The sequence below is a fragment of the Caenorhabditis remanei genome, chromosome IV (assembly GCF_010183535.1).
Source record: "Caenorhabditis remanei strain PX506 chromosome IV, whole genome shotgun sequence".
Classification (NCBI taxonomy): domain Eukaryota; kingdom Metazoa; phylum Nematoda; class Chromadorea; order Rhabditida; family Rhabditidae; genus Caenorhabditis; species Caenorhabditis remanei.
The window spans coordinates 17,342,459-17,360,715 of record NC_071331.1 but is presented as its reverse complement, the minus strand read 5'-3'; the positions used below and the strand labels follow the sequence as shown (position 1 = coordinate 17,360,715).

At 37.6% G+C, this 18,257-nt stretch overlaps 3 protein-coding genes across 3 annotated transcripts; 1 reads left to right on the top strand and 2 right to left on the bottom strand.

Annotated features, from left to right (window-relative positions):
- Positions 1-1,922: 1,922 nt before the first annotated feature.
- GCK72_014832 (uncharacterized protein) lies at positions 1,923-3,861 on the bottom strand (the record flags this gene model as incomplete). The annotated part of the gene is made up of 10 exons (XM_053730489.1): positions 1,923-1,972; positions 2,019-2,115; positions 2,200-2,260; positions 2,308-2,387; positions 2,592-2,633; positions 2,734-2,840; positions 2,883-3,039; positions 3,089-3,589; positions 3,669-3,733; positions 3,786-3,861. The coding sequence occupies 10 exons, from the start codon at positions 3,859-3,861 to the stop codon at positions 1,923-1,925; spliced, it is 1,236 nt and encodes a 411-aa protein (XP_053585261.1).
- Positions 3,862-4,677: 816 nt separating this feature from the next.
- GCK72_014831 (uncharacterized protein) lies at positions 4,678-5,787 on the top strand (the record flags this gene model as incomplete). The annotated part of the gene is made up of 6 exons (XM_003108637.2): positions 4,678-4,782; positions 4,835-4,954; positions 5,005-5,098; positions 5,144-5,273; positions 5,321-5,519; positions 5,596-5,787. 6 exons carry the CDS (start codon positions 4,678-4,680, stop codon positions 5,785-5,787), a joined length of 840 nt encoding a protein of 279 aa, XP_003108685.2.
- Positions 5,788-6,055: 268 nt separating this feature from the next.
- On the bottom strand, positions 6,056-7,772 carry GCK72_014830 (uncharacterized protein; the record flags this gene model as incomplete). The annotated part of the gene is made up of 6 exons (XM_003108654.2): positions 6,056-6,283; positions 6,427-6,918; positions 6,967-7,132; positions 7,183-7,268; positions 7,315-7,455; positions 7,647-7,772. 6 exons carry the CDS (start codon positions 7,770-7,772, stop codon positions 6,056-6,058), a joined length of 1,239 nt encoding a protein of 412 aa, XP_003108702.2.
- Positions 7,773-18,257: the final 10,485 nt, after the last annotated feature.

Below are 18,257 nucleotides of genomic sequence, written 5' to 3'. Positions count from 1 at the left end.
CGAGAAGAATGAGATGACACTGTGTCGAAAGGGAGGTTGAAAATCTTATTAATCGGAAGCGACAAATTTGAAGTTTGAACTTTTGGAAATAGTGTGTGAGATGAAGAGACACAGACTTGTCATTGATAAAGTGCAAATTAAAAATAAAGATTATTTTGTAGAGTTATTTGATATATTGGATTAGGAATAAGGTCATCAAGAACAATAAATCGAGAGGACAGGGGACAATACTGTGGAGTAAAAAACGGTTGACTTTGAGGTAGCATAACAGAGTCACCGGCAGTTCCCAGGTCTCAAGTTTTTCAAGAGTTATAGAGCAAGTCTATGGCCACATTTTTGTAGTTAATCACTTTTTTGTTAAAGTGCAGCATAGATAGTTACACCCATTGCCGTTCGGACAATCAGAAGTTTTCAATTCAGATAACCCACTTTGTCCAAAGTACAATTTAACAAGTAGGGATAGTACATAAAAGTAACTCTAGTTTTTTTTGTGTTTATTCCTAAAAATGCGAAATCGAAGAATCGTTTCTGACTCTGTAACGCAATACCAAAGTTAGATTTCTTTCAACTAAATACCGTATACCGTAAAACCTTTAATATAGGCGCACCCGCTAGCAAGAGTTTGGAAGCTTCTATCTCGGCTGTTTTTAAAGTTTCAACTGAAGAAATATTCTATAAATATTAGGCTATATTTTTCAGTTAGCAGCTTTTTGATATTTCCTTTGGGAACCGAGATATACCACAGCGAACACGCACCACTAGGTGCATCGCTATCACAGGTTTTACGGTATCTGGAACCTACCGTAACCCAGAAACACAGTTCTCTGAAGTACAGTACTCTACTATTTCATTTGTTTTATCACGGCAACAATCTTACCAACCATGCCAAAGAAAAAGAAACAATTCATCTCAATTCGAATGGTTTGGTCTGGACCCGGAACAAAGTATTAGTGACAAGTAGGAGGATATGGTAAAGGGGAAGAAAAGTAACCGGTTGCCGATCAAGGTTGCTCTGAATGTTTGCGAGAAGATGCCACCTATCGAAGAAGGCAGAAAACTTTTTTTTCTTCGAGAGAGACATGAAATGTAGTCGTTGACAGATATTTGACGTGGCAAGGAGTAGACGGATTGGAAAAGAAGAAGAAGAAAGCATTACTCGATGGTCAATGGTTCGTGAGAAGGTGTGAATATGTTTCGGGAAAATGAGAAAGTTTAGAGATTCGGTAGGTTTTGGCAAATAGAGTACGGCATCTGGTGGAGAGAGAAATCTAGGTTACTACGGTATTCCTAGGATCCAAGATCAGCTACCGTAATCCTAGCAAAGGAGTTCACAAATCTCTACAGTAATAGAAGAAATACTTTTTTTTGAAACAAATCCTGGTCATCGATCATCACTTAATCAAATTAGAACACATAACTGGACTGGGCGTCGCTTGCTTTTCGGGAAGAATCAGAAAATGAGAACTCGCCTGATTTCTTCCGCGCCAGCCCGCTCGCGCACCTCACACACACGTGTTTTTCCTGAAACCCTATACTCATTCCTGATTGTTCAGTCAGTATAAACAATCGAACAGAGAGGAGAAAAGGGAATAATAAAAAAGAGATGAGTTCGAGAAAGTTGGCATATTGCCATTGCTATTACAGCAATCTGAGTAGGCGGGCGCCCTCTCTCAGATACGATCTTTTTGCAGTCATTCGGAAGGAATACTTGGCAGCCAAAGAGGGAAGTTTTTCAAGGGAAAAAAAAGAAGAAAGAGGATGAAGAAAACAATGCGATGGGGTGTGACTGAATACACAGCGGTTTATTCAAATGAAAAAGAGTCTTTAGCAATTAGAAAAAAGTTTGACTATTTAGTAGGAAATACTTATATCACAGTGTGGAAGGGACAATCTATGTAGTAGTTGAGAAAAGGAAGAATGAATCAGTTGACGTTGGCAAGGTTGTTGATCAGAGTCTCGTAGATTTGAACACCTAAATTTAGAATCATTATGAAAGTGTTGATGATGGGAAAAAATACCTCTCAAGAACGTTTTCTCATTCAAGAACTCGTTGTGATCGTGCAATAATGATGGAGTGTTGATGATCGGCGAGAAACCGATAGCACGGATTCCTTGCTGAAAAAATAACAATAACAAAGAGTTATGACGACATTGATAATTCTAGAAGGGTGTCCACAATAAATGATCATGAAAACATACCGCTCTGACGAAGCGGGAATCGGTGGCTCCGATGAAGATTTCTTTCTTGTACTTGCATCCTCTGAAATTGTCAAAACTTACTAAATGTATTTCACCGCATTTTCTTACTCTTGTTTCAATCCATCATCAATCGCAGCCCAGAATGGATCCTCTCTAGTAGATGGTGAAATCAACTTGAAGTTTGAGAACTGGAAGAAAAAATTACGAAACTCTGAATCCAAACGCAACTTACCTGCTGAAAAAACACCGTGCTAACCCAGAATGTTTTACAGAGAATAACGAAGGTAAGTGATATACAAAACAGTGAAAAGTGCTTTATGATTTTCCCCAACACTACTATCCCAACTACTCTTTTTCTCGAAATTCACATCCGGCTTGATTATCCAACTTACTGTTTTGAAATCGACCGTCGACTTGTCCGCCGGATTAGTTGACTGAAAAAGACATTGGACAAGAAGCAATTGGATAGGTTAGCGGTTGAGGAAACAAAGTGATTGGGTTTAGAAGGTGAGATTGGGGAGACACTGCTATTACCTGCATGAATTCGTATGTGACACCTTCTCCTGCTTCCTTTGCCCATTGATCGACACGAGCACGAACAACGTCTAAGTCTTGAAGAGGAGTTACACGAATATCAATATCTATAAAAGAAACGTTGACTTTATAATTACAATTTCACATACATGCTTCGAACTTCTCTGGCACTACGTTGACTTGCACTCCTCCGTTGATAATCGTCACATTTGAAGTGGTGACATCTCCAACAGTCAGTTCAGGATTTCCAGCCAACAACGCCTTCTGCTCATTTCTGAATTCATCGACACTGGCGATGAGTTTGTGCTGAAAATATAGTAATTGTATTAACCTCTCTGTTGTTGATGACCCTTACCAATTTCTCAACAGCAGTCTGCTCAATGAACTTAGACCCATGTCCTGGGTTTCCAGGTAGTGTGACCTTAACCCACCAGGGGATCCTTTCAGCGTAGAAGATCTTGTAAACGTCATCTTCATTTGCAATTCCCTCGTCAAGCGCGAAGTCGATATTCAATTTTTTGAACTCTTCGGTAACTGCAAATCCTTTCATTCCGTTAATATGACCGATCTCCTCATCTGGTCCCCATACGATATGAATTGTTCGTGTCCATTGTTTGACTCCTTTGGCGAACCAATTTCTGAGTGCCTCCATGTATTGAACTCCGACACATTTCATATCTTGTGCTCCGCGAGCGAAAATGTTTCCTTGTTCGTCCTTGAAAGCGGAATATGGATCATGAGTCCAGAACTCGCGAAAAGTTGGAACAACGTCGGTATGAGAGTACAGCATTATTGCTGGCAGTTCTGGTCGCGATCCTGGGATGGTCATGATGACGAAGAAGGTTCCTGGGGCAGTCTGAAACATTTTCCTTCAATAATCGACATTCAGATCAGATTTAATCTTTATTTCCGAATCTTTATCTGTCATTTCTAACCTCAACAGCTCTTCTTTGAATTCCCAGTTCGTCAGCATACTTGAAAAGGAAATCGCGGCAGGCAACTGAACAAAGATCATTTTATGATAGCCGCTGATGTAACATAATCAATCTTACCATAATCTGGTTTTGGTTGCTCTGTGTTGACCCGAAGATATTCACGGAAACGGGTCACTCCGATATCCTCACTCATATCCTGGAAAATTGATATTTTCTATTGAAAACAGTGGTTTAGTAAATACGAAAAATAAAGAGGAAGTTTAACTGATAAAACAGCAACTGCGGCAACAGCCGAAAAATTTTTATTGTGACGAAAAAACGATACTTGATGGGAGAAGTTGAAAACCAATTTTAAATAGCAGAGACGGAGACACAAGATGCGCCTGTTATCATAAGTGTTGTTCAATTCGGGGGCAGCGAAACAGCCCCAACGATCTAATTTTGAACGAAATTGATAGATGATTGTCTAGAACGCCGTAAATTTATATAGATTCACAAAGGAGAATGGACACGCCCCTTCAATGATAAAACACAAGAACGCACCGAAACTGTACTCATTAAAGGCGCAGCTGGAAAGTTATTTGCGGGTCTCGAGAAGATATCACTAAACCCGTAGTTGAATTTAAAGGAGCATGACACACTACATAAGTTGTCGGAAATTCTGACTAATCGAAACATTCTTATCAATTTCCATAATATTTATTCTTGCTCTCAGGCAGTGTTAGTCGACAAGTCGATTACTTTTTCAAATTAATATTACTCTTTTTCGTCATGAAAGTTGTTTTTGCTTCGTACAGATTGCTTTTTTTAATCAAAGACAATGTTTTCAATGTTTGTCACCGCCCGTTTTCCTTGCTCGCACCTTTTTGTCGAATTTCCACGATTTCCCCAGCCAGACGGAGACAATGTAACTGCGCTCTGTCGTACACTCCATTTATTTCACTGCATCTCGTGTTACTTTCCAATTGGATTTCACAAACATTTCATAATAACCATTTTCAGAAATAAGATGGCTGAGCTCGAATTCTCTGCTGATAATGCTACTCCAGCTGTGCCGATTACGGCAATGTGTATCGTAGCTGACAAAAGTAAAGCCCCACGTGGTTTTGTTCCCGTAAGTCAGATTTCGTAGCTCCGTTTGATTTTCCTGATATTGAGTATTTCAGATAGTAAAGTGCCAAGATGATCAAGCAGAGGCAGATCTTTGGCGAGACGGCTTTTTCACAATCAACCGACAAGTTCGATATATTTGTACTAGCACAGAAATCCCTGACTCAAATATTAAAGTAAGTATTTTGAACTATCCGAAGCCCACTAAAAACTCGATTTCTCGCAGACTCCCGTCCAAGTCATAACCAATCTCATAATTGTTCGTGAATCTGACCCAATTCCACATGGTTATGTAGCAATTGATTATACCGCCGATAGCAGTAAGTGTAATGATAAATTATGAATCATAGAAAAGATTACTTCAGGAGAAAAATCACTGCGAAAGAAGTATGTATGTATTCGAACAGAGCCTCGCGATCGTGTTGTCGATGCGATTGGAGAAATTATAATTCTTGGAAAAACGAAAAAAGTTCCGAGAGATTATACTTCCGCAGGGTAACTGAATTTGAACTCATTAATTTGTTTTATTCAAACAATTTCAGAGATATTGATTCACTTCTCATTTGCTACAAAGTTATCCCTATCCCGCAAACTTATGGCATTCAAACAAGCAATAGCACATCGAATTTGGAAACTCAACAGTCAACAGGTGGTCTTTATCCTGGGCTACAGAATCTCTCAAATTCTACACCTGCGAATCTTGATGTTTCTGGAGCTTCTAGTTCTGCTTTTACAATGAAGGTTAGTAAATGAGTAAAATGTCAAACTAGTTGCGAAATTATTTTTCTGCTCTTTTTCATCATACTTACTGTTTTAGAACGTTGGAATACCTCGAGTGAAGGCCATAGACGGAATCGATTTCAAAGTGAATCCAATGTTCGTTAAAAGTGACTCAAATAGTGGCTCTTCTCAACTCCCGGATCTCTCACAATTCATCCATTTGGAACAAAGTCGATTAGATGATAAGTACAATTACAGTTTTGCCACGGAGCACGCTGTGCTTTCATAATTTTCTTCTGATCCCCAATCTCACAAACCAAACTTCACAAAAATTCTTTCGTTATTTGTACTTTCTCGGCTGCTTCTTTGTGTAAAAATGTAAACTTTTAATTATTCATTATAATTGTTCTAAACCAATATGATTCATCAAAGTGTGACAGATAGAAGAGAAAAAGAAAGAAACACAGAAAGTGAATGGAAATATCACAAATATGAAAAAACCCGAGAAAGATGAAAAGAAGATTGATGCAAAGAATGAAAATGAAAGGATCGAAAGTTTACAATTCGGATTTCTGAAGAATCGAGTATCGTTTATCGGATGGTTTCAGATCCTTGAAGACAGATGGTGGTGGAGTTGTATCGATTGGACGAGCAGACGGAGCTTGTGCTTCGTGATCATCGGTGATTCCACGGGCGGCCTTTGCCTTTGCGAGATCAATCATTCGTTGATCGAGATTCTCGTGGAACTCTTTGTGAAGTTTTCCAGAGTGAAGATCCATTACGAACTGAAAATTTTCGAGGTACTTCTTGTTTGTTCTTTGACCATTTAGGTTAACAGGAAATTTCTTTCAAAAGAGATCATTCGTGTGACTTTCAAAGTTTGCTATCTATTTTAGGGAGTAATTATCTCTTCTTTTTCAAAACGAACCTCTCTCAACTTTCCAGGAACATTCATCTGTGTCATGTCAGGGAACAAATACATGTGTTGGAATGAATCGATTGCAAGAACTGGGAGATCCTCCTTTGTTTTTCCCAAATGTTTCAATGGATGAGCAAATTTGTGTCCATCGGCCAAAAGTGGATTAATTGCTGATCTCTGATCATAAAGTTCTCTTGCAACTGCCTCTCCGAACAGTTTATCCGTTGATTTGTTATCCGGATCACGGAAATAAATGAGGAAAGGCATTCCTTCTTCAGTCAATTCCTCCACATTCTCGAATGTAACTTCACGAACCAATGGAATACATTTATCGGTTACCCACTGTTTCACAAAGTCATAATCGTTGAAGTTTCCAGTGAATTTCGCTTCTTCGTTGTTATCCGGATCGAAGAAAGAGAGCTTATTCTCAGTTGTTTGAGTTCCGAAATTATCAGTTGGTACCCAGAATGAGCAGTCTTCACGGAGGATTGAGGCTACTTTCTGGAAAAAAATTTAAAAATTCACGAGCAATATTAAAAAAAAAGTTACCTTGAGATTAGCGAATTCTGGCCCATCCTTCTTCAACCAAGCTACGATATTTCTCTTCGATTTATCCATTTCTTGATTTAATTGGTCTTGAGATGAGAACTCATTCATTGCAGTTGAGAGTTGATATTTCACGAAGTTTGTGAGAGCTTCCACGGAACGAGTCGATCTGAAACCATCTCCATTCAGAATTCTGATTCACTCTCATTCCAATGTTACCTGTATTCCTTGCTAATAAGTTCTCCATTAACGAACACCTTCATCGTTGGATATTTATTAACAAAGTATTTGTCTCCGATGTCTGCCTGAAGAAAACCAGATATAGCTGAGTACGTTCAGAAGAATCCATACCTGTCGTTGACTGTCAACAATCGCCCAAACGGCAGAAGCTTGTGGATTCTCTTGATGGAAGACACGGGCGGATTCTTCGAAAATTGGTTTCAGTCGACGGGAAAATGGACACCAATCGGCACAAAAGGCGACGAAAACTACCTGGAAAAGAAGTTGATTGACATTAATTTTATATTTTTTGATAGCTGTTGGCTTAATTTTTTATACTAGGTAGCTAAGAATTATTGCATTTTGAGTTGATGATAACTTTTGAACCCGTTAAACTGATATTTGAAAGCTATCGATGAATGGATCCACCCTTCATATTCCTATCATTTTCAAAACAAACTTACCGTTGCACTACCCAAAATATGATCATGATTGGCTGATGATAACTCAACAGCTTCTTTATTTCCTTGAGCAGAAACTAGTGATATGAGACAAGCGACCAGTAGAGGAAGGACGCTTGACAGGTTCATTATCTGAAATTAAAAACAGTTTATCTGAGAAAAAAGAGCAATCTGTTGAAGAAAAAGAAAAAAATGGAGAGAGAAGAAGCAGAGAGATGTAAAGAAACTATGAAGTTTGTTGACAAAAGTAGCCCCCGAGAAAAGAAAGTTTGCTGTTGTTTGCATTCAAATCGATTCATAATTGGACCCATTTCTTCCGAAACATCAGGAAAAAAGAGAAGCTGTTTGTATGGAAAAGAAGAAGAAGAAGAGGATGAACGCGGAGAGAACGAGATGAAAGAATGACCCAAATCGAGGAGATATGAAGACAAAAAAGTTGAAAACATCCCGAGAAGACTTTCGCTAACATACATATCATACATATCCACATTTATCAGTTGGAAAGAGATAAAAATGTGGTGATTTGATTTCCGGAGAAGAAAAATAAGAAGTAAATAGAGAAGTAGGTTAGATTCTAATCTGGTAATCATCAAAAAGAAGGTACATTGAGAAAAAGAAGAGAAAAATAGGGTTTTGGTCCAGACAAAACTCAGAATTTTATAGATGCAGACTCAATTTTCTGTAAAATTTATGATAATTTATTTTGAATTCTCAATAGGAATCCGAATTTTCAAAAGAGTTTTCATTGAAAATCAGAAATTTTGGTTTTTTTTTAAAGATTCTGGATTTGAAATACTGACGTGAAACTGAACAGTTTATTTGAAATGATACTTTTTTGAGAAAAAATCAGAGAATTATTTGGAAAAAGAAGCTCAAAATTGTCTAGACCAGAGCCTCGAATCAGAAAGAAAGTTAGTATTTCAGAATAATCATATCTCCTAACAACTGAAATTGTACTCTCATGCTGAATCTCCTAAAAATCTTCCAGCCATCACGGATTTCTACGCCTCAAAACCGATGAGTAATCCCAAGTATTGCGCAAAAAAGTGTGAGGATTCCGAACTACAAATCGGCAGAGAAAAAAAGAAATCAATCTCGCTCTTCTCTCATTTTAAATTCATTGAATCTATCAGTTAATATCCAAGAGCAAACATGAAATAATACGGAAATTCATGATATTTGGGAATAGTTCCACGTTATATACGGAATCTTCTTTCTGATGGGGAAGGTCAATCGGAGAAAATAGAGGAAGAGAGAGAGAGAGAGAAAGAGGAAAAAGAGAATGGACAAGTGGCCGGTGGTCTCTTTTTCTCTTCTCGTACCTCATTCGAAAGTACGGTATATCGATTGTTACGAGGGTTAGAAAAGAGGGATTGAGAGAAATAAAGAAGTAATGGTAGAGACAAGATTAGTGAGGACGATATACATATTTTGTCCGATTCATGTTGGAATAAAGAGGAAAAAAGAGAGAGGAAGGAGATGATTGAATGTACTACGTCATACAGAGAAGAAAGGACAAAAAGTTAATGATGTGAGAAAGAGAAAAAAGATGAATCTGAGAGCTTCAAATAGAAGTGGGAATTGGCTCATTAGCTCTTTAGTAATGGGTAAGTACGGGGAACCTATTTTCGGACGGAAGAGATTCAAAAAGAACTACAAGTGAATGGAATTGAAAAGATTTCGCGAAAGTTCATTTCCGATGTTTTTGAAGTGGAGAAAAACCTGAATGAACGTTGAAAATTAAGAATTTCAGACGTAATTCTTGAATCCGGGTCGGCAAAACTTTAAACCAGATTGAAATTTCATTACATTAGGAAACAACTTATGTATTTCTTGTTCCAAAAGGTTCTAATGTTTTTTTGAAAATGGATTTATGAATGTAGTGGTTTCTTCAGAATTTCTGAAATCCAGAATTCTAATAAAAACAAACTTCATCTTTTGTGAAATCTAGAAAATAGATTCTACAAAAAATCAAAGAATTCCCCATTCCTAATTTCTGAAAAATGAAAGAAAAGTGGTAAACAATACAGTGAAAGCGGGAAGAAATGACCAAGTGAAACACTCTGAAAACCGGTTTCTTCGATGGGTGGGAAGTACTTTTTGGAGGAGAAAAGAAGAAGAAGATCTTAATTGAAGATACTTCTGGAAGATTCTATTTCCCCTTTTTACTGAAAGACGACCAAAAATATTGAAGAAGAGAAAAGTCAGTGAGATGGTTTCTTCCATTTTATGTCTTTTGATATTTCTGTGTTTTCTGCGGATGGGGGAAGGGGAAAATAAAATAAAAAGCATCAAAAAGTTATTGTTTCGAAAAGGAAAATATATGTTAGTAAGGGAATTTTGGGGAAGAGAAGAATCTGGGAATGAAAATAGAAATAGATTTTCGTCAGAAGGTTTGCATAATTCAGCTCCGAAATTTTTCGAGATACTGTAATTTTTATTTTTCAAGATTCCAAAATCACAAAGAAACTTGAAAGCGTGTGTCAGTTCTGTATATTAATCTGAAAATATCAAAAAAACTGTTTTTCAGCTCGGATTCGTCACTCAATGTTCCAATCTTGTTGCATGTTCTTTGATTGGAATCTACCACTTCCATTTCTTCTCTGAAATTTTTTTCAACTATTAGAAACAGCTTCCAGGTTACGATTTCGCTGGTTCGAAAGCCAATTTTCTTGGGAAAAAAGAATTTTATCGCCCAATTCCCATTCTCAAACTCTTTTCCCATCTTTGTAATAATCAGATTTCCTTCTTCTTCTTCCATTTTTTTTCTTCAAAGGAATGGCGCCAATTTTCGGTTGTGGAGGGGTTATCATCGTCCGAAAGACGTTGCGCAAATATTTGAAAGGTTCGGTTTTCCCTTTGGGGATGGCCACATCGTTTGACAGCACCTTGTGGGTCGAAGAAGTGAGAGAATAGTGATGATAATGGAGAGACGGAAGGCGGTTTTATTATGGAATAGAAATGTGGATGAAAAGAAAAAGAGAGAGGAAAGAAGAGAAAGGTGACACCGAATATTCATTTGAGAGAGAGAGAGGCTCATTCCGTTTTGAAACTCCTGAATTCAAAATGTTTCTATTATTCTAATATTATTCTGGAGTGAAATCCTATGGTGGTCAACTTCTGTTTGTGATTGAGGCTTCGGGTTTGCAGTTACTGTTTTAAAATTGCGAACGAAGACCTGCAATCAGTAATGGAATGGCTTAGGCATAAGTTTTGGTTTCTAGAAAACAATTGATATTTTTGAGAAGCCTATGTCTCGATGATTATATCATAAGTTTAGACAGGACTCCGTCAGAAAATGTTTTGAATAATGATGGAAACGAGTGATAACCGATTGAAATCAGTTCCAGCCACTCTAATTCATGGGCGGATTCAAAATTTTTGTGTGAATTTCATTGAATCCTGTCATTCTGATAGTGAGAAACCTATGACAAAACTCATTCGGTCTAGAGTAAGATGTTTCTTGTCATTTTCATATTCATTCATCTCTACTCGTTGAGAAAATTTCCAATCCATTTCAAACGTGATTTCGAAGAGGATCATGACTGAAAGTGCATATTCGTGTTTAAATTTGAAGAATGTATCTAACTAATTGAAAAAAGAAAACTTTGGAGTCTTGAATAAAAAATGGTTCGGACTAAAATTCTTCAAAGATTTAAAAAAAAAAAGTTTTTTTGAAAACTGAAAATTACGAGTCTTCTAGAATATTATTGAGAGAAATTTAACAACTTTTTGATTTTTCTATCTTCCTTTCTAATTTGATTAACACTTTTCACTTTCACCAGCTCCTATTTTCAGACCATTTTGTTTTCCATTCATTACCTCCTGAGAGTCCAAAATACATTCAAAAACTCATTCCATCTACACCTGAATCTCTACCCTATAATCCACTCTAATCTTTATGATTACATAGACTAAAGATACATCTTCATCCTCCTCCAATCCTTCCTCTTCCTCGTATTATCCAAATGCACCTGCTTTATCCTAATGCTCCTCCCCTCTATCCTCTGCCTAAAACGCCCCGTTTTCCTGTTAATTAGTTGCTTTTCCGTCGGAAAGAGACCCCCGTTGCCGTTAGAAACCGCCCCGTTTCCCAGGAAACGAGACGTCGATTCCGCCTTTTTCGTCAGCTTTTCGCATTCACTCACTTTACTATTTTTGCCATTTCATTTCTACCTATTCTCTCTACTTATTCTTCTTTTTTACTTCTATTTCTTCAAAAAACCAGTGAGTTTGAATTTGTGACGAAAAAGAAGACGAAGAAGACGTTGCAGTGTATTCAGTCAAGCGAAATAAATAAGAAGAAAGGGGTGGAGTCTTAGAAGACTTGATGGCGTGGCACTACTTTTTAGAAAATAAGTGATGGTCTTTTGAATCAGAAAAAGCGAAGAAAATTTTGCAAAAATCAAAGAAAACCCATAAAAATGTAATGTAAAGCGGAAGGTGCTTATGGATTCTGGTCGTCAAGCAACGGGGTTTTATGCACACGTTGAATAACGGAAAAGGTCACATTTTGGACCTTTTCTTCTGTTTGAAAGTCATTCAAGACTACGATTAATGGGAAATTTAATGGTGCTCAAATGGTTAATAAAAGTGGGATACGGTAGGATTGGAGCTGTAGAAACTTCGGGGGCGAGTGTAGTTGGAGTCGTAGGTCAAACATAGGGAAAAGGATGATGTGTAAACATAAAAAACGCTGTAAAGTATCAACATTTTTGACCTTTCTCTGCAACTAAGTTTGCACGCTAGGTCTCTCAAAATCATTGATTGAAGGTTTCCCGGATCAGAAAGTGGTACAGTACCGGTCATAATTATATCAAATTTTGCCTTTTTCAGTTGAAAATGTCCTACTTTGATAGCGTGCTATAGTAAAACAATTTTTCTCACAAAGTAAATTTTTTTATGCATCAAACAGATCAAAAGTAGAACTCTATTTTTGTAGTTGACAACTTCATTGTACGGTCACTCCCTAGCAAGTTACATATCGCCCAAGTAATTTCTCCCTCAAATCAACCAATTTCAATGCCAAGATGTGCGATTGTTGAGCTGTCCCATTTAAAATTGCTATAACTCTCTAGGGAGTGTCCGTACAAAAAAGTTGACAACTACAAAAATGGAGTTATATTTTTGATCTGTTTGATTCAAAAAAAATTTACTTTGAGGGAAATATTGTTTTACTATGACACACTTTCAAAGTTGGACATTTTCAACGGAATAAACCAAAATATGATATCAATTTGGCCGGTACAGTAATTCCAGAAATATATTCCCTTTTAATACAGGCCTCTCGATATTTCGTCCGTAGAGATCTAGAATGATTCATGTCTTTCGTTTCCTTGTATTGTAAGAATTCGTTCTAAAATATCTATAAGAACAAGCACATATTTTTATGATTCAGTGAGATTAGTTGTAGGTTCACTACGCGGAGTACCATCACTTCCTCCGTTGATTCCACGTATTTCCCGCTTGTGTAGATTTACTAGAATCCTTCCAAGCTTACTCTTTTCTGAAATTGAATTCTCAACTCATTCCCCATTCCTCTTCCCATTTTCTGATTTCCTCCCTTTTCCATAATTAAAAACGCAGAAATCCAACCGGAAAAACTGATCTATCTCCTAGTGCTCTTCCCCCAGAAATGGTGCCGCCTTTTCCTATTTCATCTCCTCTTTTCTCCAGAGGACCCCTTCTTTTTTCTTCTCTTTTTTCTCCCTCTCCTACTCATTAATTTGGCGTCTTCGTGCACATCCTCAGGACCTCTTCTCTTCATGCTCCCCCGCCATTTCGTCGCCTTCTCTCCTGAAATCTACCCGAATAAAAAAACAATAATCAATCAATCAATAACATCTTCATTCTCTCAAATACTATCCAATTCCTTATCAGTGACGTGGAGAAGCACAAACACACTCTCTCCTTGACTCTCTATCTCATGCACACTGTCTACCCACTCTCTTCTATTTTAATACTATCTTTTCTAAACACATTAGAATATGAAGCGACCGATAAAAACCGGAGGGACCGCCCACTTTTTTCGTCGCTTTTGCCGCGTTGGCCCCCCACCCGGGGCGAACTGTACACGTCGATTAAACGATTATTGTGCTGCGTCGACTCTTCTTCTTCTTCTTCTTCCTTCTTTTCCGTTTTCTTCTTTTTCTTCTTCTTCTTCTTCAGGATACCAGTAGGCACCACTCGGAAAAACTGAGTTTATGTGTGTACTTGACGGCCACTCGAGCAACGATCTAGCACCATATAAATTCAGTATTTTCGTGGAGAGAGCCAATTTTTTATATTTTTATATTTTGAAGTCTCTAATCAAGGTTTTCAGAGTTAAAAATCAGGTAACATTTCAGAAACATCTCGTGGGTGTAAAGCCACGAGTTCGGAGATGACGTGGCTAGTCATAGTTGGCAAAACAAGGGAATGGAGTAGGCGTCAATCTTTGATTTTGTCTAGAAACATAACACGAGAAACGGAAAATACGAATTTGTACTTTATGGAACAGTTGAGAAGATTAAAATTATTTTGAGTGAGCGGAAAGAAATCACGAAAAAGAATTGAGTTCATGCTTTTTTCTTGGCCGAGCGCTACTTCTGGACATCTCAGAGTTTAAAATTTGCAGCATTGAAATCTCCATATTTCAAAAAAAAGAAAAAAGTGTCAAACATTTTCCTTCTTTTCACCAACTAATTGAGCTAGTTTTTGTTGTAAAGAAGAAGAAAAAGAAGACTTTTCTTCTTCCAATTTTTCAAATATTTAATAAAAGTACTTCTCAAAATACTTGATTCCAAAAAAGGCATCTTCCCTCTACCCCTTTTGATTTCAAACTTCTCTGAAAAAAAACGAAAAATAAGAAGAGAGAAATAAGTGTCACGTGTCGGAGCTCCATTTCAGAGCAGGAAATGAAGGTTTTTGGAGAGAGAAAAAAGACGAGAGAATAAGAAAATGAAAAGAAAAAGAGAGAAGGATATGCCCTATTGGTTTGAATGTTTAGTATGCAGAAATCGGTTGAAACGGAAAAAATAAACTGGAGAGAGAGAGAGAGGAAGTTTATATTGGAGTCAAGGAGGTCTAGAATCAAGAATTGAGAAGGAATCAGTCTAGAGTTGAATATGGAAGTTTTGATTTTCTGATGAATATTATGATCAGTCTCGAGTTGAGTTAGGATGGTAGCTGGAAATTTCTCCCACCGGACAAAACCATCCTTGTCCAAGTCAAGATCCTTTTCTAAAACCTTTTGCTCTAAATGTTTTCTTGTTCACACCGAAAAACAACAAAAAAGTAGTGCAATGTGACCAACTCTTTTCACAACTTCAAAATTCTCTCAATGTCTGAAACCTTCGATTCCCGTTTAATCTGACATGTATTTCTTTGAATTATGCACCAAATACCTCATGACAAAACCTTCACACGCTTGTATATTCACGAGATTTTTCGGAAGTACTGTACCGATTTCTATGATAGAATATAAACATGACCACGTGGGAATGTGGGTTTTGTAACTCCCAGAATAAAGGGATGTCACTGTTGACATTATCACATCACAGATTTCACGTATATCCACACCCACATAATTTATAATTTCAGCTTCACAAGTTTCTATAAATTCTCTAACTTTCCCGCCTCCTCAGTTCATCAGCAGGAGGTTACGCTTATGTTTCAGTTAGAGACTTCTCTTAACTTTCCAGACCGGAAAAATTTCATTATCAGTCCAGCGGAAGAAATAAGTTCAAATGATGAGCAGGAATTTAGGAGTATGGTTTTTTGGTTGGAGTGTTTACACGAGTAGGTACTAAAAAGCATTCATAAAGAGGTTATAAATTTACAGTAACCCCGAGAAAGAGCTTTTATGAAAATGATTTTATGATGAACTACCGTAGTCACCGTAGATCATTTTATGGTGTTCACTTTCAGAGATTTTTTAAAAACAAAATTTTGATAGTCCCTTCAAACAAAATCTTGCTCCATCCATCTCTCAACAAATTTCCCCTCCGGACTTCTTCTTTTTTCCTCCGATTCTGTATAGAGTTGCACATGAATCGAGTCCTTCTCTCTAACAAAAAAGAGCAAAAAAATGTGTTCTTCTCATGAGCAAATGCACTTTTTCCATCGTCAGGGCGTCCAAAAGAAGTCGATTAATGGATGTGCAACGGGCGGCCTCCTTCAGCTCTTTTTGTGGGCGTGTCCTGCTTCGTTGAGCTTTTCTTCTTCTTTCTTCTTTATATTTTTTCAAATGTTTCGAGGTCCATCATGATAATCCCCCTGACATACGCTGATAACGAATTGTTGATGGGAAAGAAAAAAGAAAAAAAGAGAGATAGAAAAAGAAGAAGCAAAAAAGTTCCGAAAGAGAGAAAGAAAGAAAGATGCCACCTAATAGTTTGGGGGGTTATCAAATAATATTTATTGCAGAAACGACACCATCACGAGAAAATGTTTTCATTGCATCGATGTGGTCTGCTGAAATGTATGTTTCAAACTCGCTCTACTGCAACTTTTGAGAAAATGGATTCATTGAAGCGAGGGTTGAAACTTCGAGAAAAACAACTTATTCGCAAACCATGGAGAACCAATGTACCAGGAGTTCAAGATTCGGATGATCTACTCTAGAATTTTCTGATTCAAAAATCATAGAGTATTTACAGAATAAAGTGGGGATACTGTAAAAGAAGATTTGAAAAAACAATATATTTTTCGGAAATTGAATATAATTGCTTTTTGTTTTTCTCTTGCTCACTATACGATCTTCAGTGACAAAATACTTGTCCTCCATTGACAATATACAGTCTTCTGGCAGTGCGTGATTTTCACAAAGGCGCTCTGTCGAAATCCTCTTTTTTTAGTTTCAGTAGAGCGAAGTTGCAAAACTCGTGCTTCTTTAATACAATACCTCTGTTTCTGTGAAAAATCCTTTTCCGATCGTTTCCTTTTAATATTTTCCTTCTTTGAAAAATGTGTCATTTCATTCTCTTCCCGCCGCCGCATCATTTTCTCCCGTGTCCATTCATCTTTTAATGATAAGCAGCCGAATCATGAGAAGAAGAAGAGAATTTATCAGAGATGGTCACGTGTGGTAGGAGGAGGTAACACAGATGGGCGGGGCTTCGTTTGAAGGAAGTTTTGGAGTGATTCGTCATGGAGCACACGGGGAATGAGAGAACTGTTGAAAGGGAGTTTGAATGAAAAAGAAGGAGAAATTTTGAATGAATTTCAACATGATCCAGGAGAAGAGCAAACGCGCTCCCAATTTGATATACCGTTACATCGTTTCAGAATAGAAATCTTGAGAAATATCTTGGATGTAAAAATTAGAATACTGAAAGATCTAGACCTTTGAATTACTTCTGTCAGCGGTTCCCTCGAAATGTCTATTCCAACATTTTCAAAGTGCTTCGTAATCTTATCTTGAATCCACAAGAGGATCAACTCTGAAACAACATCTACTTTTGTTTTTCTTAATTTTTGAACATTTAAATTTAAAATAGAGAAAAATGGAATAAGGAAATTAGTCATCGATTATCACAAAATGCTCATTTTTGCTCTTCGAAGTGGAGAAAAAATCTAGTTCCTTCAGACTATGCTCTAGGTTCATTGAATATAATTTCTGATCACGTCGGGAATTTTCAATTATTTTTGTGAGATCGTATTTCGACACAGGCCCCGCCCACTTTTCGAAAATCATGGTTCTCTTGAGGAGTGGGATATAATTTGAGTGCTTAGGCAGGTTCTAGACGTCTATCTGTTTAAAAACTCTTCCTCTATTCAGTTTCTCGTTCTATCCTATATTTTTGAGTCAAAAAAAAATTCAAATCCTGAAAAGAGATCTAAACTTTTTGAAATGAAAAAAAGTGGAGAACCAGTTTCTCAGAAGTTTTTTTTCCAGAGAGTTCTCCATATTCATCCATCTCAACATCCTCGACTTTTCCTGAGCCCGGGGCCCTGAGATGTCTTTTTTTTTTGCGCCGCCTGCTACTGCTGCGTCGTCTTCGTCGGGCACGGCACACCCTCTCCGCCTCCCCCCATCCGACCACTCGACGTTCAAGAAACAACAGGGCAAACACGGAGGACGGAGAGTATTAGATAGTATGCTATATCAAGAGAGTACTCCGACATAGAACGCGGCGAGAAAGGGGCGGGGCTTGTCCTGACTCCGCCCATCGGTGGTTTGGAGAGAATTGATCGAGGCCGAGACGGAGGGCACGCTGTTGGGAGAGAACACACACAGAGACACACACAACACATACCCGGCCCGTTTGCATGTTTTGGGCTATTTTCAGAAAACGGCCGAAATCTTTGTCTGACAACTCGAAGGGGGCGTGGCTTACAAATTTCGGCCGGATTCTGCGTTTTCAGTGGAAATTTTGAAAATTTTTGAATTTGAAACCGGTTACCACTTGATCTGAGAATTGTTATCACTGATACAGTACGACAATAACAAGCTTCTGATCTTCAGAACGCTCTCAGTGATATAACTTCTAGATTCGACGCCTCCTCTATTCTAAACGTTCTCTTTTTTCTCATCTGACCCTTGAGAAGAGTGAAAACTCTTCTACAGCTTCATCTTTCGTATTTTTTCCGAAACAGTTCTAGCGAGTTAATTTGAATTCAATGAGATGTCAC